The following is a 21,846-nucleotide window of genomic DNA, read 5'->3' on the forward strand; positions in this document are numbered from 1 at the left end:
ATGCATGTCTGTTAACAATAATTGGACACCGACGACCTAAATTGGTAAAATTAGCATGTTTTAGAGCTAGTCAACGCGGCTAAAAAAGTTGACCTTAAATTTGACTAGGCTGGCTAATCCAGGGACATACCCAAGTAACCCAACGTTAAGCCCAAAATGCCGAAACTAATAGGCCCATCTATAGTCCATGGACATATCCGTTTTAGTATTAAGCCTCATGTTGTTAAAATACTTGGGAAGTGGTTGCAGCTGCATGCCCGCATTACACAGGACGGGTACGGATACAAAATGGGTATTATTGTATTCACCCCCTTTTAAAAATATTATTGGTGCGTTCTTATATAAAAAAAAATTATAGGTGGGTGCAAGGGTACTTTTTATTCATTTATTATATTTTTACTCTTAAAATAGGAAAAAATAAATAAATCAAATGAGCAAATAAAATCACTTTTGGATGCTCCTATCTCTATGTGTATCCGGATGTATATAAAAGGTGATGTTGTTCTCCCCACTTGAAATCTAATCAATAATCATTTTCAAATAAGTTTTTATATATTTTTTTGAATATATATATTAAAAAAAACAAAGTTATGTAAAATCTGATTTAATTTGTTTTAATGAGTACTGTAAGAACATTTTTATTTTTTATAATTTTAATTAACATGAAATTAAAGGGCTTAATAATGAAAAGGGGGATTTTTCTGTGTGGTTGGCCACACCATGTGGCCGGGGTTACTCGAGTTACTCGGTCAGGTAACTCCTGACCGAGTAACTCCTCAATTAACCCCTGACCGAGTAACCTCTGATCGAACCCCTCAAGTAACCCCCGACAGAGTAACTCGAGTAACCCCGACCACATGGTATGACCAGCCACATATAAAAATTTGTGTAATGAAAATTGTACATTAACAAACATGTCAAAACAAAATGGGAAGAATAAAAAAGAAATAGAAAGAGTAACAATATTTATAAGAAGTATGATTATCGGTCTTTTTTTCTTTTTTTTTTTAGGGCAAGATTATCGCTTAATGTAAGTCTAGTGAATTCCAATGCTGTTTAAGAAAAGATCATACAAAAACAAAGTTGAGACCTCAATCATATGGTTCAGAAAGATCAAAAAAACAAACTCATAGAGTCACAAGGGTCCACATTTTCCATTTTTCATTAAAATCAAAATCACCTATCTAAAACAATGGCAATATATAACCACATAAATTTGAGAGATGGTAATTCACTCAATCCTTGAGCTTTATATTCTATCTTATTGGAAGAAAGACACGTGGCAAAAACCCATTAACTGCTTATCTAAAATCCTACTCTTTCACTTCCCAATCCTACTGTCTTTCCTTCCCTTAATTTTCTGCTGCCAAATCTCTCAGAACATCACAGCAGTAAACCATGGAGACCAGCATGGCTAGTTGTTCTAGAAGCATTTTGCTCCCTAGAGTCTCTTCTCAGCATTCATCTGCTCTTTTGCCTTCTTCTTTTAACCCTAAGGTATGCTATTGCTTAATGTTTATGTTCAATAATTTGTACATTCATATACATGATTGCTTTTTCTATGGTCGTAACAATAATCTAGTTTACACTACAACCTTAGGCAACGGCTTTGTTACCTATCTATAACTCGATCAGTTTTTATCAGGACTTATTTTTCTTGAAATTTGACGTACTAGGAGTTTGATGAACTACATACAACCTTTTTACTGTGTTATATTGACACCTTGAAATTATTGTTATGTATGTATGGACCAATATAGAAATTGGAGTTACTCATGTTTCATTTTTATGTAGAGTCTAAAATCAAGCTCGCTCTTTGGAGAATCATTGCGGATGACAACCAAGTCATCAGTTAGGGTCAACAAGCAGGCAAAGAATTCTTCCCTTGTAACCAAATGTGAACTTGGTGACAGTTTGGTAAGTTTGAAGTAATTTACACTACTTTTTAATTAGCAGTTGGAATTTTATGTTTTGTATTTGGAATTAATTAATTTTATTGTCAATGAATTATAAAATGATTAATGTAGGAGGAGTTCCTAGCAAAGGCAACCAAAGATAAAGGTCTGATTAGAGTGCTGATGTGCATGGGAGAAGCATTAAGGACTATTGGCTTTAAAGTGAGAACAGCTTCATGTGGTGGAACACAGTGTGTTAACACTTTTGGAGATGAACAGCTTGCTATTGATGTGCTTGCTGACAAGCTTCTTTTCGAGGTTATTGCTCGTTACTGACTCCTGCAATGCTCGCTTTTATTTTACATGTTGAAACTAGATAATCATATGAGATGCATTCAAATGAGAAGAACTTGTAAGAAATTCTGAATCTAAACACAAAAAAGAGAAGAATCTTGTAAGAAACTGAGGTGACTTATCATCTAAGAGAAATTTTTGAATGAGTCACAAAAGTGAATCTGAAACGGTCTTAATCATGCGTGTCATGCATTATATATGGTAACATTGGTACATTTTATGTACGAAAGAGCTTGAAGCATTGATTCCGGAGTACTAAGTCATCCTTTATGGTTAGTTGCCTGGCTGGTATCTTTGAGATATTTACTGCTTGTGAAATTTTGGCCTAATGATTAAGATGAGTAGATTTCGACTATTGTGTCTCCTATGAATCCTGGGAAAAAGGGGGGAAAAAAAGGAGAGAAAGATATCCTAATTATTTTTGAGAGCTCATTATTGAAGAAAATCCTGCATGAAACTAATAGAAATGATATGTGTTACAGGCCTTGAACTACTCACACTTCTGCAAGTATGCTTGTTCAGAAGAAATTCCTGAGCTTCAAGATATGGGAGGCCCAGTTGATGGTTATTTACTCGTCTCAACCAATTTCATTAAGTTGTTTTGATTGACCTAGATATAAGGTTTTAACTTTTTCTTCTTGATTCTTTGAAACAATATAGGCGGATTTAGTGTAGCATTTGACCCCCTTGATGGTTCCAGCATCGTTGATACCAATTTCTCAGTTGGCACCATATTTGGAGTATGGCCAGGTGACAAGCTAACCGGTGTAACAGGCAGAGATCAAGTGGCAGCTGCAATGGGAATTTATGGTCCTAGGACTACATATGTCCTGGCTCTTAAAGACTACCCCGGAACCCATGAATTTCTTCTTCTCGATGAAGGTTCGTATCTTGTGATAGAAACCTGGAAAAAAAAATTGAGAATGTCCCATGCATAACTTGATCATATTACTAGTAATTAGTACAATAACTTGGTGACTAAGAATGTTACCCCTGTTTTGTTCTGTTTTGAAATCCCCTGTTTTTGCAATATTAGGAAAATGGCAACATGTGAAGGAAACAACAGAAATTAATGAAGGAAAATTGTTCTGCCCTGGAAACTTGAGAGCCACTTCTGACAATCCTGACTACGACAAGGTGATTGATCTTGACTCGTTTATCTCATTTGGATCATGTATAAACTACCTACTTAATATGGTTCTAGAATGTGTTTATTTTAACCCATGTTATTACTTTCTTTTGTCTTTCAGCTGATCCAATACTACGTGAGAGAGAAATACACATTGAGATACACAGGAGGAATGGTTCCTGATGTTAATCAGGTTTAAGAAATATCCTTTCCCTTTCTCATTCTTATAGTGTGCTTGTGGTGTGACCCTAAGTTACAACATTGCCATTGAAATATTATTTATTCCATCCGGAAATAGTTTTCACGTTGATTGTGTGAATTGAATTAGTAGCATGACAACACTGAATCCAGACATGCAGTAAAAAACTACAAACTAATTAAAAGCATAATAAATTCTTTTGTATATAATTCACAATCTATAGATGTGAATTATTCAAGAACCTTTTCCTCCCTCATTTATGTGAGATTCTCTAAAAATGTGATGCACGTTGTAACTCTAAATTTAAGTAACACTAACATGTAACTATATTTATACATGTAGATCATAGTGAAGGAGAAAGGTATATTCACAAATGTAGCATCACCTTCAGCCAAAGCAAAATTGAGGCTGCTTTTCGAGGTAGCTCCCCTAGGGTTCTTGATCGAAAAGGCTGGCGGTCACAGCAGTGATGGAACCAAGTCTGTGTTGGACATTGTGGTCCAAAACCTTGATGACAGAACCCAAGTTGCTTATGGTTCCAAGAACGAGATCATCCGGTTTGAGAAGACATTATATGGATCTTCTAGGCTAGAGGAACCAGTTCCTGTTGGAGCAGCTGCTTAAATAAGCTAGTCATGTTCCATTTTTTAATCATATCCCCTTTTTGTCTATAGTTTACGCCCTTTAATTATATGGCTCTTGCATTTCACCTTTGTTATCTTGTTGCATTTGTTATATTCATGATAATGAAAAACGAAGGAAAAATACATTTCTTACAACGAAATGAGTTAGTATGTCTAATACTAATACATCTTTCCATGACCCATGGGTAGAATCTTTATCATAAAATGTTATTGTGAAGCAATAATTCATATCAATGTTCGAAAATTTTCACAGATACTATTCTTCGGGCATGCAGATGTTAGCTTAATATGGTTAATTCTTACTTATTTCAAGAAGCATTACAGCAAATCTATGATTCAAATTTATCTCCAAGAAAAATTTCCTGCAGATGGTTTATTTCATAAAATCTATAGGCATATGGCACGATAACTAGGTTCAGATTCCGTCTATATCATATTTTGCTAACAATAGATGACATGATCAATTTCATGTGAATTGAAAAGCTAACAAAGATATGATGATGCATAACAATATGAGAGGTGCATATATATGCAAGCCATGTTGCTTAAACTTTGCTCCCCTTCCACTTGCTTGTTCAACAAATTAAGTTACTTGGCTTGTTTTCGTCCTAGGAAGTACATGATAATCAATATAAGATCATACAGAAATTGAAAACTGATTCATGAGGAAGATAAGCTGTTAACCTCGGAGAAAATCATGCAAAATCAAAACGAACACCATCGAAAATTCCTAATAGAAATTATTTTTCCTGTGAAACTATCTGTCTTTCTCTTGAAAATAACAGCACAACCAAATGTAAATTAGTGATATGACTAGTGATTAAGAGGAGTCAATCCACTAGAGATTAAGCACCTAAGAAGCTTTGAGATATCAATCAAAAGATAAGCTGTTAATTAGCCCATCTAAATGTTTAATTAACGCTTTCATGTAGCCTTCATAATGATGAATTAATACATCATGAAACAAACAGTCCAACAAATAGGGCAATTCTTCTAATTGTTCCCACTTTTTTATTTTAAGCTCATTGGTTCTTGCTATATTTTACTGCAATTCAACCACTTAATTTCCATTTTTACAATGTTTAATGTGTGCGATTATTTGCAATATGACAAAGTACTCAACGAACAGATAATTTTCAAATGTGAAAAATAATTAAGACTATGATATTTGTGTGTATATTAAGTAACAAGCAACGCTGCGTGTATGAATTTGAAGCATGTACACCAATAGTTCCTCCGTTGTTTTTTTTTTTGACATATGCCTATAAACAAAATTAAAATGTTGCAAAGTAAAAAGTTCGGTAAACTACTTAATAGCAAAGATCTTCACTAACTCTTTTGTTACAAAGAGATAGAACAAATTAAATAAAAGCACATCAAAAGTTTTTCACTTATCTAAACTTCTCCAAACTTAAGTTATTTCATTAAACTTATTTTAGTGTAAATTTGATTTTAAAACCCTTATTTTTCCATGAACTTATCAGAACTTAACATTTAACCACAATTAAGTGGAAAAAAGGTGCATAATAAAATTGTTTATTCCTTCCGTCCCACATTAGTTTTTGCAGCTCGACTATTTGGAAAGATTACTGACTATTGTCATGTATTCTTATACTACTGATAGTAGAAATGGCAACAAGATAGATGCTGTTAAAATCAAAGTAATACGATTAATAGTAGCAACTTTATGTAACATGTAAGAAAGCTCAATGGCGGAAAACTATACAAGTCTAAGAACTATACACACACACACCATGGATGGCAATTCATTTACCTACTCAAGTAAAATGACACTGCATCTCATTTGTAGTGATCTACGCTGTCGTGGAGTCAGACCATTGCATACTTATTAAGTTCTAGATTGAGGAAGAACATTAAATCTACCAAATATATATTAGTTAAAACTAATACTAGTAATCAAATAGAAAACAAAATTACGAAAGATCAAACAAGAAGAATGAATAAGGAAGTACCGAAATCGAGGGAGGGAAGGATGGAACGTTGGATTCATGCTGTAGTAATTCTACTAATGTTTCCTGCATTAGCAGAGGCCACGGTTAGGCATTACAACTTCAAGGTACGCGACATACTTAATTAACTTGATGATTAACATTATAATTATGTGTTAGCTAGTGTTATGTTTCACTTATTAATTAGAGAAGTCAAAACTGGTCAGCTGCACACAAGAAGGGCTGTTCAATGAATCCTTTCCCATACAATATATAGAGTTATATAGTGGTGCAGTGTGTTTCAGACTTTCAACTATGTGATCACGAGGTCTCTAGCCCATTTCTACTAGAAGAAATAAAAATTAAGTTAAACAAGTTATTTGTGCCTTCTATCAATGATAAAACGACCGTGTTATAAATGGTTTTGGGTAAGGTAAGCAAAGGCAACCAATGAATATACAAATAGTAACACCTACGATTTTGTTGAAACTACAATTGACATGTTACGTATTATTCTAATGATGGCCGAAATTGTTAATAGCATGTTAGATCTTTAATAACATCCATCAAATATTTTTTCAAACTAAGAAGTACTACTTTTCTTGTAATTAACCTCCTATATGCTTGCACAAGTAGGTAGTCATGAAGAACTACACAAAACTTTGTTCCACCAAGGCTATTGCCACAGTCAACGGAAAATTTCCCGGGCCAACCCTCCATGCAAGGGAGGGTGACAACGTTCTTGTCAAAGTCATCAATAACATCAATTACAACGTTACTATACATTGGTAAGACTCTAAACCTTTAAAACACGTTCATTATTTGATCAATTGATCCTCACCATGTCTCTATACATAATGACGACTTAAAATTATTAGATGAGTTCAGGACTAACACATCATCTACGATATTATTATCTGTACATTGTAGGCACGGTATTCGACAACTTAAAACAGGGTGGTCCGATGGTCCAGCATATGTAGCACAATGTCCGATCCAACCGGAACAAAGCTATCTTTACAACTTCACCATCATAGGTCAAAGAGGAACATTGTTCTGGCACGCACATATATCCTGGCTAAGGGCAACCCTACATGGAGCCATTGTTATATTGCCTAAGAAAGGCACCCCATACCCTTTCCCACATCCTGTCAAAGAGAAAGTTATTGTGTTAGGTGAGGCTTTAATACCTTATTATTGACTATATATTCATATTTTACTTAAACTTTCAATATCATTACTTTAATTAAGTAGAACTTTTAATTTGCACGAAGTACTAAATAATGTCAATGTCATATAAAGTCCCACACCACACTCCCATGCAATTAGTATTCCTTGACATTTTCTTTAATATTCTCTGAAATATAATTGGAAGACGACACTGGACCTACTAAACCGGCCCAACAACAATTGTCATGTTATATGTTTTTAGTATACACATTATGTTCCATCAAAAAGTTTGCAATTTGAAGTAATTCAACTTGTATAGTAGAACAATTAATGGATCAATCCACTTTCAATTATGAGGTTTACGGGTTCAATTCTCATCAACCTAATTTCCGGCTGGGATAAAAATAATATAGTGGTTAATTTTAGTGTAAAACTAAATAACTGAGGTTTTCTTGTGAATTGGGATCTCCTTAGTTCTTCCCGCCTAATAAAGAACATGTTAGTTGTGGACTTGTGGTCAATAAATTATTGGTTATTTTGATTGAATAAAGCTTTAATATGCTGCTTCTACCATCAATTGCAGGGGAATGGTGGAAAGCAGATACAGAGGCAGTGATTAATCAAGCTACACAATCTGGTATGCCACCAAATGTATCAGATTCACATATCATAAATGGCCATACTGGACCGGTTCGAAATTGTTCAATCTCTACTCAGGGTACTTATACTTGTAATTGATACTACCAAAAATTGCCTAAACAAAAAAAAATTCCTAGGAATATTTATTCACGATCAAATATTCAATTCCATAACTATTGTGCAGGGACTTACACCCTACATGTTGAGCATAACAAAACATACCTATTACGTATCATCAATGCTGCAATCAATGACGAGGTTTTTTTCAGAATTGCTGGTCACAAATTTACCGTGGTAGAAGTTGATGCAAGCTACACAAAACCTTTTACAACAGACACTATCTACATTGCACCAGGACAAACCACAAATGCTCTTCTTAAGGCCGATCAATCTCCTACAGGAAAATATTTGATTGGCATGTCCTCCTTTATGGACGCGCCTGTTGCTGTTGATAACACAACCACCTATGGCCTTTTGCGCTACAAGGGTGGGCTAGCTAACTCGCGACTTGTCCTCACTACAATGCCACCTTTAAACGCGACACAAGCTCAACTAAATTTCACACATGCCCTTCGAAGTCTTAATTCAAGAGACTACCCTGCGAAAGTCCCTTTAGACATTGATCATTCCCTATTTTTCACCATGGGTGTAGGGGTTAACCCGTGTCCAACATGTCTAAATGGGAGTAAGCTCGTAGGTAGTATTAACAATGTCACGTTTGTTATGCCAACTATTTCATTGCTCCAAGCTCATTATTACAAAATAAAAGGAGTTTTTACGGACGATTTTCCAGGGAAGCCTCTTACAACTTTTAACTATACTACAAATTTTACTGGCTCTTTGGCTACCGTGAATGGTACTAAGGTTTATAGGCTACCGTTTAATGCGACGGTCCAAGTTGTACTCCAAGACACTTCCCTCATAGCACCTGAAAGCCATCCTCTCCATTTGCACGGGTTCAATTTCTTCGTTGTTGGTATGGGGATAGGTAATTACGATGATACTAAGGATCCCGAGAGCTTCAATCTCGTCGATCCTGTTGAGAGGAACACTATTGACGTGCCTACGGGTGGATGGACTGCTATAAGATTTCGAGCTGATAATCCAGGTATTGTAACATAACAATTTTCCAATTAATCATAGGTTTTAAATTATATAATATACGTGTACAAATTAAATTAAAGAATTACTAGATTTGTTTTGAGCATTATTTATATCTCGAGATAAACCTATCATTTCAGGGGTGAAAAAGAATTTTGAGTTAGTTAACGAGTTTAACATTATTAAATGGTGAATGCAGGGGTTTGGTTCATGCATTGTCATCTAGAAGTACACACTTCATGGGGACTAAAGATGGCATTTTTAATAGAGAATGGCGACGGGCCAAATGAGTCAATTGTGCCACCTCCAAAAGACCTACCTAAATGCTAAGTTTTCAATAAGTATTTTTTATTGGTGCTCCTTGATAGATTCCATTGGAATATACTCATTGAAGATTGAGAAGATTCTTCTGAGATTCATTAAAAAATGGCTTTGCATTTTGCAACATAGAACTTTTGGAGTTGTACGGACGTTAAACAACAAAAAAAGCAAAAGGAGTAAACGTTTGAAATCTGGAATTCAGATTGCAAAGAAGCTTCAGATGAATGCATCAGTTGAAGAAAATTGAAAGAAGAATGAATTAAGGCATGAAAAAAAATCATTGTGTTGTTTTTTCTTTCATCTAATTTTCTTCTAAATTATGTAAATTTCTGCAATGTTTGATGATAAAAACAATGTAAGACCCTCATATATCCCCTTTTGTTTATGTTTTTGTTTGCTGAAATTTTCTGTAGGCATGGAGTTTGTAATAAATAATAGCTTGGAGCAATGGATTAGTTGTTGAACAAATCTCTCCCATAATTAACTTTTTTTTTTTTTTTTCCGTCAGATAATGAAAACTTGTTACGGAATATACCTCAAGAGTATGCTTCTTTGAATACTATATACGTACCATCAAATCCATATATATTATTTGATCATTTAACCAAAATTTTCTACGAGTATAGTATATGCTACTTAAAATTCTAGTGTGCTAGACACATTATTAGAATGGAGAGAGTAGATGATTAAGTATTCATATAGTGAAACGCAGAGTATTTACTACGGGATTTTGTTAATAATATTGATTAGCCATCAAGGTTGTATCACGTTGATCCATGGACTATGCTCATGCCACAGGCTCCAAGTGACTGTCCAACTCCGACATAGGCCACGAACACGATTGTAGTATGAGCCTGTAACCCTATAATAATGGTCCCTAGGGCTAAGAAAATACGATACAGCACATATGCCCGCCCCTTATTGCAGTCGAGGCTGATTCTGCTAACTTAGCCTACTAAACAAGGTCACTGGTTACTACCTTCACACCATGAGCATATAATTCCTAAAATTGCTTAGGCACTCAAATATGAGAATACAAAGTAATTACTAAATACAGGCCGGCATATTTTGTCTTGAACTTTAAGACATATATAGTATAGCATATACAAAATGTTGGGTGCTGAGCATTGCATATCACCAGTGTCTTGGTGCGAGGCTACACATGCATCATTTCTCACGACCCACCAACTTTTTTAATATCGTTATAGTATGAATTTTTCAATTAAACTTCCACCCACAATAAAATTTAGCCTTCCTTAGCACCATTTAGTTAAAGTGGAGCAATTCAAAGAACGTCATTCAAAAAGTTGGCTGCTCTGGCAGAGGGCACTTGTTATAATGGACTGAATTTTTCAATTGGATTCCAAGTGTCTCAAATGCCCTTTCCTTTTCCAAAAAATGTTTGTTACTGAAATTGGTTCAGTTCGGACTAGATCCCAAAGAAATGGGAGAACATTTATCATTAACTAGTCTCGTATTCATGATGGAGGAGCTAATGCTCCATCGATAAACAAAAGATACTGTAAGGTAATTACTTACATACTCTTCTTTCAGCATAGGGTAAACATTCTTGTGGCCTGGTGTATATTTTAATTTGTTGTCGCACCTAAAATCCATTAAGTGAAAGGCCAGTACTTATTAATAAAGCTAGGCTAGGGCAATCTTTTCCATCTACTCCTACTACGTCTACCTCCAAAACCACCCCACTTCACTCCCAATCTACCATAAAACAATTGACTCTAGAATAAAACTTTGTTCGAGTTTATATGTAATCAGACTCTTCTATGATTCTACAAATTCCGCTTAAGATTTATCCACCTCCGATCCATAATTCTATTATTCATAATTTTCATAAGCAGCCTCCACATGATATACCCATACAAGGTCCTTGTATACTTCGTACTTTACTTTAGAAAAAATGATAAGTTCGTTTAAGAGTGCGGCTGACATGGCTTATTTTTAATAATGCATTGGGAGATGCTTTAAGACCAACTTTATAATAGTGCTTGGGTCACCGTGCTTGGAGTTTAGAGATTCCTACCACATAGGAGTGCTTAAATAGTTAATTGTAGATAAGCACTACATTAAATATTCATTAGAAGCAGTCAATATAGTTTAATTGAAGTCGACCACTAAGAATTGATCACCAATCTAGGTTGTCAGGCTTGTCACTGCCAAACAGCGAGCCTAATAATTAAGGGAGTAATCATAAGAAATATGTTCCAAACACAGTTTTTAGTAATAACTTACAGTAATGAGAATGAATTATGGCGCTACGTATATAAAGCTAAAAATAAATAATATTGACGTTCTTGATAATAATCAAAGTCTAACCTATAGTAATTTTCTTGATTAATTCTTTTGTCCATTGTTATTTAATGACAGATGATTCTATGGTCGTTGTCGTTAGAAAAATGACAATCATAATTTTTTAAAATAAACGGTTAAGAATTAATGATTTTTGAATTATTTTTAAATATTAATATTAATAAAAAAAATCAATCTAATTATTTCCTGATAAAAAATTTAATTTATTTTTCTCATTTTTTATTTTATTAATGATTAAAATTGAATTTCATAATTAATTTGGAAAAAATTGAAAATTAGAATAATTAATTTTCAAAATTTTAAAATAAATTCCTTTTTTTAAAAAAATAAATAAATTTTAAAATAATTTTTTTTGAATAATGATTGATTCATAAATAAAAAGTCATACGACATCTACAAATTTCCTTTCAGCATAGCTACGATCGTTGTTGCAAATCGTATATTCTTCATACCCTCTTTTATATCGCTGTGATTTACAGCTTTTTTCGACGAAGACATCTATCGATTTGTTATAATCGTGAAGAAAATCTCCGTCTGATTCATCTGATTGTAATCAAAGGATTAACTTTTTTTTTTTAACTCGCACAAATCTTTATTCATGAAACAACTTGTACCATTCTAAACTCAAAAAACAAAAACAAAACTAGAACAAAGCCCACCATAGGGGAACTTTCTACACTCAAACCCACTATAGGGGTACTTACTACCTTCAAAGAGTGTAGATTTATTGAACTTAATAACAATAACATAAAGAAACTAAAGGGAAGGGGTCGAAAATAGCCAAATTTTCAGAGAAATTTGACTATTATCGGCCTATAAAACACTTTTTTTGAAGAACCCTAAAGAGAAAAAATAGAGAGGAGACGGCTAGTTTTAAAATAAATTTCTAAAATAAGGAAAATGAATTTTAATTAATTTTAGCATTTAAAAATAATTCAAAAATCATTAAATCTCAACCGTCCGATTTTAAAAATTGTGGTACAAATGACTACAGTAGAATTTTCATTTAAGGACACATTTTTATCATTGTTTTTTTTTTTAGTAAACTATATTACTCCATATAAAATAATAAATATTAAAAATAAATAACAAGAATACATATGATAATAGTTTCTCTCATTTATTTGTGAATGAATTATGAATATGATCAAATTAAATTTTATAGATGTTAATCATGGAAAAACAAATGTTACAAGTAATTTGGATTAGAGGGAATAACTAATTAGTTACTGCGTATTTCGTATTTGAAAGTAGCTGTAGCAAAGAATATACCAAAAAAGTTCCATTTCCGTACTACTTTAGAGAAATCAGGAATCAGAAACACATCAATTACTTAAAAAAAATACACCGTATTATAATTTTTAATAAAAAAAAAAAAAAAAAAAAAAAAAAAAAAAAAAAAAAAAAAACTAATACAACAACAGTTTACAATATTCTTGTTTGTATTTTGAGTTCTCTTCTACTAGCTGCATGCATGTGCATAAAGTGTTGTAGTACTAGGTTAGGAATCATTATTAGAGGGACCAATCTAATTTAAGAATTAAGTATAAAAGTTTTGTTCATTTTTAAATCCGTAAAAAAAGTAATCATACTTAATTAAAATTTTAATTACTCGGATGAATTGCAAGGAACAGTTCACATACAGTTGAATTCTCAAATCTGGGATTGAGAATGGCTGGCAAGATGAACAAGTGTCACAAAACTAACTACTTTTTAAATACGGAGTACCAACACTTCACAAATCACACCTCTTATTTGTTGTTACAACCGTCTCTAAATATTAAGATAACACTCGATAGTTATCCCCACATACTGCAAACGGAAATTTACGAATTAATAAGTGACATTAGCAAATTTTGACTTTATTGAATTAATTAATGGAAAAATTGGTAAAAATAATCCCAACTTTCACGCTTTAAATAATCCCAACCTTGGGGTCATTCGCTCAAAATAGTCCCATGTGAACGGTAACCTGTTAAACAGGTAAATTTGTTTTTTTTAAGGTTAATTGACACATGTCATCGCGTTAATAGTTAAAAATATATTTTAAAAATTAAAAAAATAAATAAAAACAAAAAACCCAACCCCAAGCCCCCAACCCACGACAACCACGCAACCACCGGAGTCGGGTCTACCACCGGCCTAGCCCAAGTCCCCGGCCTTAGCCTGCTGCGCCAGACCTCCTCACCCAGCCGGCATCGCCCTAACCGGCGCCCCTTTCCCTCAAACAACCAATCTCGCAGCGGCCCTAAACCCGTCTGAAATCCCTAAACTACCTTCACCACCGTATAAAAACCCCCAGCCGCCCCTCTCCCACCATTGGAACCCTAGCGCTAGGGTTCCGATTGTGGGGGAGGGGCGGCTGGGGGTTTTTATACGGTGGGGGAGGTGATTTTGGGATTTTGGGTGGTTGTGGGTGGGATTTCGGGGGTTTTGGGCTGCGGGATTGGTGGTTTTGGGGGAAAGGGAGCTACCGGCGCGGGGAAGGGGGTTCTGGCCGGCGCGTGGGTGGGGAAGGGGGTTTTGGCCGCCGCAGTTGTTGTGGGGAAGGTGGTTTGTGGGTGGTAGCTGGGCAGTTTTTTTTTTTTTTTTTTTTTCAATTTTTGTAAGTTTTTTTTTTTTTTTTTCAATCAATCATATGGTGACACGTATCACCTTAACCTATTATAACAGGTTAGGGACCAAAGAAAGCGAATACATGAAAGTTGGGATTTTTACCAATTTTTCCTTAATTAATTAGATAGCAAATTGTATAACCATACTTAATTTAATACTAACGAACGCCTAAAGTAACATAAGATATGATGGAATTAGCAATATCCATGCATTTTTACCTTAAAGAATTTGAGATGAATGAACTCCATACATTTTTTTTAGAAGCATTTACCATCTAGGTAATTAATCAAAGCTTAAAATATATAAAGAATGTAGTTTGTAGAAATATAAGATATGTATTGATCATAGTACTAATTGAGTATTTAAATTCATAATAATAGTTTTTATCTTGGATTTTATAAGAGTGGAGGACTTTGTCTTTTGGTAAAGACCTACTGGAAGTAAAGCCTCCAATGATGATGAGTTAATGAGCCACCATACAGTCGACACCCTTTTCTTTTTTCTTGGTACCATGTCAGCTTCCTTTTATACTACCCAATCACCATTTGGTCTTTTGCTCTCACAATTTAAACACACCTATTTTCTCTATTTTACTCCATCTGTCCCTAATTAGAGGTACTCCATAGCATACACTCATTATTATACGATAATAGAAAAAAATACTTCGTAATACCTTTCCTAAAATATTTGTTATAATTATTTATGATTAGAATTCTAATTAAAATTCTTCATAAATAGTAGTTCGTATTGATTGGAAAATAGAAATTGTTTGATTATTACATAGGTTTTTTGTAAACGCGTGTCGTATTATTAATATTGCATATTATTTGATTTAATTCCAAACCCTAAGTTACTGTCAAAAAAAAAAAAAAGTTTGACATAGTATTGTTGTATTGTGCAGCATTTTTAAATTATTGTGAAGTATTATTTTTTCTTTACCAAAATTAGCTTTTCATTAAATGTTGTAAAACTTATTAAAATTAGCCTTAGAATAGTACCTTGAACAACAAATTCCTCACCCATAGCATACCCATCTACAAGTCTACAACAGCTAAAGTTAATCTAAATTCATAATTCGATCCAATACCTTACCAAACCGGATCAAAGGTCGAAAAAGTATCAATTCAAAACCCTAATACTAGACTAAATATGCACTCGTAACAACTACTTTGGCCGAATAAGCCCGTGAGAAAAATTAAATAAATAAAAAATCCGTACATATGTAAGTCAGCTGAACCTGAAGCTTTTTATAAATGCAACTCAATAAAATAAAGCCTACTGTTCTTCGTCACACCTTCTTCCTTCCTGTCATTCTCAAATTCGACCTCCAAAAGCAAAGGTCAAAGCATTTTCTCTCCCGCTTCTTTCTACACTTCCAATAACTCATAACCTCCAAAAAAAAACCCATTAAAAAGAAAACAAAATTATAACTTTCCTTCATAATATAATTTACCTTGTATAAAATAAATACCAGTAAAAATAATAATAATTCAGAATCTAGGAGTATTGTTCTTCTTTGTTGCCTTTTCTTCCTCCCCTCTTCTCCAGTGGGCAGGAAGTGCAAGTTGTAAGGTAGCAGTACTTGGTAGGGTCTGCACTAGCTCTAATTTTTAGTGCTGTGGAGGACAGAGTCGGTGGCTTTTTCCAAATTTTTTTAAAATTTTAATTTTTTATTTTATTTTCCTTTGATATTCTGAAGTAAAATTTATAAAGTTTAGGTCTTTATAGTATAAGGAATTCTTCAAATTTGATTTTAACTCAAAGTTTATTCTGATTCTCCTTGAACAAAAAATTCTGGGCTATTCTGAAACTTCATTTTCCTCTCTTATTTCCTCTGTTCTTGCTATTTTGATCATCACCTCAACCCCCCTTTAAATTCACCCATTTCATCTCTCTTAAACCCCATGAATTAAAATTCAATTCTAAATTTTTAGTGAGAGAAACAAAATAAACATAAATCACAATTTCAAAAAAAAAAAAAAAAAAAAAAAAAGGGGTTTTGGGAGGGAGAGAAATGGGAGCAATATATCCTGCTTCTTTGTTTACAAATTCAAGTTATGATAATTGGCTATTTCCTGGGGAATCCAAGAGTACAATATGGACAAAGGAAGAGAACAAGAGATTTGAGAAAGCACTTGCAATATTTGATGAGAATACCCCTGATAGATTTTTAAGGATTGCTGATATGATCCCTGGAAAATCTGTTTGGGATGTGATGAAACAGTATAAAGAATTGTTGGAAGATGTAACCGATATCGAAGCCGGCTTGGTTCCGATTCCTGGCTATCTTGCTTCTCCCTTCACTTTGGAGTGGGTTGATAATGGCAAATTTGATCCTTTTAGGAAGAGGTCTGCGGCTTCTATGGCTATGTCTATGTCTATGTCTAGGCCTCATGAACAAGAAAGGAAAAAGGGTGTGCCTTGGACTGAGGATGAACACAGGTAACATCAGTTAAATAAATCATGTTTTCTTTCACTGATTATTTCTGTGATTGTCAATGAAATTCGATTGTGAAATTTTACTGTATATTGCAATTACAAGCTGTTGACTGGAGTCTAGTAGTGATTACTGAATAGGTTAAACTGCCTGAAATATCCGTGTTACTTGATCTGCACTGGTTTGTATGCGAATGCACGAATTATATACTGAGTACTGATATGTGTTTTTTAGAAATTGTGAGTCTGACTATGAGATTGTTCCATAGGGTTGGCATTAGGTTAGCAAGTTCTGTTGTAAAAGTCTGATATCTGCAGTATGTCCTTAATTATGTTGGATATGATTAAACATAATGATATGTGATTGATTTATGTTAGTAATTTATATTGTGAGAAGGTTGAGTTATTAACAATGAGTTATGCAGGCGGTTTCTGCTTGGACTTCAGAAGCATGGGAAAGGGGACTGGAGAAACATATCACGGAACTTTGTTATATCAAAGACCCCGACCCAAGTGGCTAGCCATGCTCAAAAGTATTTCCTAAGGCAGAGTTCGGGTGGGAAGGATAAACGAAGACCTAGCATTCACGATATCACAACTGCTAATCTTTCTGATAATGCTATGCCATCAGTTTCAGAAACTGATGAAAAGCCCAAATCACTCTTAGAACACTCGTCTGGCTCATTTCCATTGCTTCAAAAATCGTTCAACATCATGCCTAAGATGCTACTCGATTGGAGCAACACGAATGGTGAAGCATTCATGGTTTTCGACTCCCCTCATGGGCGGCAAAATCTGTACAGTAGTGCCTACCAAGGAGCCTCAGCCTATGTAGGATCACATTAGAGTAAGGGTAATACAACTGGTAAACTATCTCTTATGGTTCTTGTGTGGTACATCATCACATGTCTCAAGCTCATCAGATTTTAGTCTGTAGACATCAACAGAATGTGAAAACATCTCAATCTTTTGAAGGGTATAATGTATATTTGAATTACGATTTCCTTTTGAGAGTACTCGTGATATCTAGTCGTCTAGGTCAATATGAAGGTTAATTTTTTCGCGTGCTGTTTATAATCCTTAGATGGGTTTCGCGTCTTATGAGAATGAATAAGTCAGTTTCTTCAGCTTCAGAAAATTGATTGAGCATACAAGTCTCCAATTTCTCCATTTCCCTACATGCTAAGCTAATGTTCTATAAACTTGTCATTCTCCAAAATTTCTTAATGCACTTTTCCACAATTAGTAGAACAAAGTGCATGCAATTATCAGAAGCAAAGTGACTAAGATTCCACCAAAACCTGCATCATATTACACTGATTTACACCCCTACTAAATGGAGCAATAAGCATGAATAACACTACTTAATGTAGTAACATGAACAAGGTTCAAACCCGATATGTGCCTTTTTTTTTATTTTAATTTTTAATTTAGGAGTGATAAGCATAACAAGTTAGGAAAAAAAAAAAAAAGAAAAAAAAAAAAGAGAACAATCTAGACAAGTAGGATAATCAGCCATGTCACACCAAAAAAGTTGTGGCCAAATTAGCTGACTAAAGGGAGGTCACCTTCAAGGGTAATTCCTTTAAAACTGATTGCTTGCTTTTTTGCTCTTCTACTAAATGTAAAAGACGTATCAGCCATTCATTAGATTATAGTGGATCAAACATGGCCAAAGTGACCAAACCTCTTCATCAGCATCAATTAGTCATTGGGGTGACTCTGAATTCCACTAACAAACAAAGCACCTCGGTAGTTAATAAAATAACTTCTTACATTATTAAGGACATATGACAAAATATCCTAAATATATTTTACCTTTTTACCAAATAGTTGTGTGAAAAGTAACTCAATAAAATAAATTAAAGACTACATCTACAAGGCTTTCAATTATGAAATACTCCATTCTACCCTATCGATAGAATTTTGGTTTTTTATCACTCGTGTATAGATGATACAAAGTATGTTTTTTTTACCCGTATGAAAGAATTTTTACCTTAAAAAGTCTAAAATTGGCGTCATTTTCTTGTATTTACGATGAGATATATCAACCACGAACGACATTTTGGAATATTCCTTGCTGAATAGAAGCCATTTTGAAACGAAAGTAAAAAATATCTGATCTTACAAGTTACACCCCATCTTCTAATGACACAAAAAATGGTTAATGTGAGCATCATTCCTTTCTAAATTCTTGAGTTTAATAAAATATTTATTTAGAAAATAAGTCGAGTCTACACATTTAACACTGTGTTGTGGGAACAAAGCATCTCAATTATCTTCCATTATATAGAATGAGATCTTGACTATTCTTTTCAAATGGTCTAGGAAGCTTAATAGCAGTTTTAATATTCCATTATCTTGATTTGCACCTTATTGATTCCTTCTTTGGGTAAAGAATACTTCTATCTCTTTGAGCTCTGAATTTCTAGTAATGTTGTATTCAAGAAATTACAAGGTGCAAAATCAAGATAAGAATTGAATCTTACAACAACTTTCGGCACTAAAATTAAAATTTCTTTTTACAGAGTAAAAGCAAAATGATTGGGTTGATCCCCCGACAGGATAAAAACATTCGATTTTTTTTTTCAAGATTCTTATTTAAGTTACTACATGCATGATCAAATTAATTAAAAAATTGTAGATTCATTTGTTGAATTTAAAGGTCATGATTCTTGGAAGAGAATTATGCATGAGTATCATCATAAAAAAAGTATAGGCATAATTCTACGTTTAAAGTAATGGGAAATTATATACTTTCCAAGTACTTGATAAAATTGTTGTATTCTAATAATATAAGGCTAATGGAGGGATCAAACAGAATGTGATCTTTATTTGACTATTGGCAGCTTCCCGGTTGAAGTTTTATTAACTTTGATCTTCCCATCCCTAAATAATAGACCGCCTCGTTATTTTAAGATGTTCTAAAATAATACGTGTATGCTATAAAGTATAAACCACTTTCTAATTAGGTTCAGTAATTAACTTTTAATTTTGAACCTTTCCATATTAATTATACACTATACTATTAATATCCGTAACTTGATTCAACAAAAAATTATCGCCCATATAGTCTTATGGTTGGACGTAAAAATCTAAAGAGTGAGGTATAACCAATTCCTTAAAAATGACACTCAATCAAACGTAACGTGATAGGTGTGTTTCCTAATGTGTTGCACCTTTCAATAATATTGCATGGATTTTGGGGTTGCTGTTATTGAAGTTGCCATCATAGGGAGTGTATATCATTGCAGCAATATGACTTCCTAATGTTCATACATTTCACTTTTCATGTATGCAGCCAAAATAAATATGGGGATTATAACCCTCAAAAAAATAGGAGAAAAAAAAAGGGGAAAAAGGTATAGACAAAAGATTTGATTTTCTGAAACACAAACTAAGAGATAAAGTTCCCCAATTTCAAACTGATCCAGTACAGTGTATTCTATTTTTTCTTCAACTTTTTTTTAAGGTAAAGGACAAAACTCCCACATAATTATTTATGGCTCCTTGTTCTTTTAAATAGTTTCATGCAATTGCAAATGCACATATTATGGGGGAAGAAAAGCATAATGTCACCCATCTTTAAGCTTTATTCTAAGATTAATGAACCTTTTTAAAGTAGACTATGACTACACCATAAAACACACTTAATGGAAAATCTATGATGCTCTTATTATTCAAGAATAAATTAACACTAATTTTTCTTTAGATTTTGCTAATCTAGTAGTACTTTTCACATTTGTAAATCACTATAGTTAAAAAAATCTATATATATATTCATTGTGTCATTTGAAATGAACATAGTGAATTAAGTTTAGTTAATGTTAATTATCTATATTAATTAAGTCAACCATTTGAGGTTGGGACTGTGCATCCTGCCTTGCACGTTGTCGAAGCCGACTAATTATGTCCTAATCAAGCACTAATGACAGGATTAGTGTTAGTTCATTGGTCCCAATATCATAGCAACCAATTAAGTGGTTGGTTGACTGATAGAATTATAATCTCAGAAAAAAGGTCAATAATGTAAGTGAGGCAGCTAGCTAACAAAGAACAATACATACAAAATTGTTGTTGAGAAATAATTGACATTGCTAACCTGGGTACACCCTGGATGCTTCTGTTCCCTCAACTTTTGGGTTTGCTTTCAGACAGTTGAGATCAACTCATCAAATTCAGAAGTTTGAACAAAGGGTTCCTCGATTCAGCAGGGTTACCCCTTGGTCCATATATAATGTCTGCAAAATAGATAAGTCGAAAACGGTTGAATGAATCAAGATCTGTTTGATATACTAAACCCTGAATGCGCATTGCGAATGCACCAGAAACTTGTTCATAGTGTCTGTATTCAATTAGTTTCCAGTCATCCAGTGTCTAACATCAGTCATTAACATCTGTGGATTTATGACCCTGTTTTTTGTTTTTTATTTAGATGCAAGTGATACTTAGTAGTATGCTCAGTTTCCTGTAGGAAATTCATATGCTATCCTGCAAGTTATTATTTCATCATTTTCTGCCCACTCAGAATTTTGATTCATCCTATGGGTGATTATTTTGAGATATCAGGCAACTCGCTTTCTAATACATCAGACAGATTTATTGTGGTAAAACCAAATATAAACATATCACAACCTAACAAGGTTATGCAACTAATAACAAACGAACTAATCGATATGCCATTGATAAACCAAATTAGAGTTAGCTTTGGTTAATAAAGGAGAACAGTACAGGTATGACAGACTTTTCTATGCCCTGCTATTTGATTAACTGTTACATGTCTTGTGCAGTGAAAACCAGAAAAGAAGAGAATCGAGAAGAAGAACAGTAACTCTACATACATTCATCTTCAAGGTTAAAAACATGGTTCAAATCTAATGGCTTCTCTTACTGGTATAGGAATTATCAACCCCAAACATAAGAAGCGGAGGAAAGTAGAAAGAGCAACAGACACGAATGAGATAATTTCGACATTTGGGGCTCACCCTTCGTTTTAGAAGCGGAGGCTTAAGTCCAATTCACATGAGTCAGGGAAAGAAATTGTGGGAGAGAAGACTAAACAAGC

General features: G+C 33.8%; 3 protein-coding genes across 3 annotated transcripts; all 3 read left to right on the forward strand.

The window, feature by feature from the left end:
* The first annotated feature begins 1,239 nt into the window (after positions 1 to 1,239).
* LOC110699228 (sedoheptulose-1,7-bisphosphatase, chloroplastic-like) lies at positions 1,240 to 4,426 on the forward strand. The gene is made up of 8 exons (XM_021876718.1): positions 1,240 to 1,497; positions 1,795 to 1,917; positions 2,028 to 2,213; positions 2,732 to 2,813; positions 2,910 to 3,131; positions 3,286 to 3,386; positions 3,500 to 3,571; positions 3,920 to 4,426. Exons 1-8 carry the CDS (start codon positions 1,399 to 1,401, stop codon positions 4,199 to 4,201), a joined length of 1,167 nt encoding a protein of 388 aa, XP_021732410.1. The 5' UTR covers positions 1,240 to 1,398; the 3' UTR covers positions 4,202 to 4,426.
* Positions 4,427 to 6,077: 1,651 nt separating this feature from the next.
* Positions 6,078 to 9,875, forward strand: LOC110699229 (laccase-4-like). Its single transcript, XM_021876720.1, has 6 exons — positions 6,078 to 6,298; positions 6,807 to 6,958; positions 7,101 to 7,345; positions 7,924 to 8,058; positions 8,164 to 9,087; positions 9,280 to 9,875. The coding sequence occupies exons 1-6, from the start codon at positions 6,179 to 6,181 to the stop codon at positions 9,408 to 9,410; spliced, it is 1,707 nt and encodes a 568-aa protein (XP_021732412.1). The 5' UTR covers positions 6,078 to 6,178; the 3' UTR covers positions 9,411 to 9,875.
* A 5,799-nt stretch (positions 9,876 to 15,674) lies between these two features.
* On the forward strand, positions 15,675 to 17,919 carry LOC110699230 (transcription factor DIVARICATA-like). Its single transcript, XM_021876721.1, has 2 exons — positions 15,675 to 16,787; positions 17,207 to 17,919. Exons 1-2 carry the CDS (start codon positions 16,360 to 16,362, stop codon positions 17,625 to 17,627), a joined length of 849 nt encoding a protein of 282 aa, XP_021732413.1. The 5' UTR covers positions 15,675 to 16,359; the 3' UTR covers positions 17,628 to 17,919.
* Positions 17,920 to 21,846: the final 3,927 nt, after the last annotated feature.

Source organism: Chenopodium quinoa, unplaced genomic scaffold, assembly GCF_001683475.1.
Source record: "Chenopodium quinoa cultivar QQ74 unplaced genomic scaffold, ASM168347v1, whole genome shotgun sequence".
NCBI lineage: Eukaryota > Viridiplantae > Streptophyta > Magnoliopsida > Caryophyllales > Amaranthaceae > Chenopodium > Chenopodium quinoa.

Excerpts from the sequence above, each read along its gene's own strand:
- LOC110699229 (XM_021876720.1), top strand. The coding sequence starts at position 6,179 with ATGAATAAGGAAGTACCGAAATCGAGGGAGGGAAGGATGGAACGTTGG. Across the intron at positions 6,299-6,806 it reads TTAGGCATTACAACTTCAAG|GTAGTCATGAAGAACTACAC; the intron begins GTACGCGACATA and ends TTGCACAAGTAG. Across the intron at positions 8,059-8,163 it reads TTGTTCAATCTCTACTCAGG|GGACTTACACCCTACATGTT; the intron begins GTACTTATACTT and ends ACTATTGTGCAG.
- LOC110699228 (XM_021876718.1), top strand. The coding sequence starts at position 1,399 with ATGGAGACCAGCATGGCTAGTTGTTCTAGAAGCATTTTGCTCCCTAGA. Across the intron at positions 2,814-2,909 it reads TATGGGAGGCCCAGTTGATG|GCGGATTTAGTGTAGCATTT; the intron begins GTTATTTACTCG and ends GAAACAATATAG. Across the intron at positions 3,572-3,919 it reads TGGTTCCTGATGTTAATCAG|ATCATAGTGAAGGAGAAAGG; the intron begins GTTTAAGAAATA and ends TTATACATGTAG.
- LOC110699230 (XM_021876721.1), top strand. The coding sequence starts at position 16,360 with ATGGGAGCAATATATCCTGCTTCTTTGTTTACAAATTCAAGTTATGAT. Across the intron at positions 16,788-17,206 it reads TGGACTGAGGATGAACACAG|GCGGTTTCTGCTTGGACTTC; the intron begins GTAACATCAGTT and ends TGAGTTATGCAG.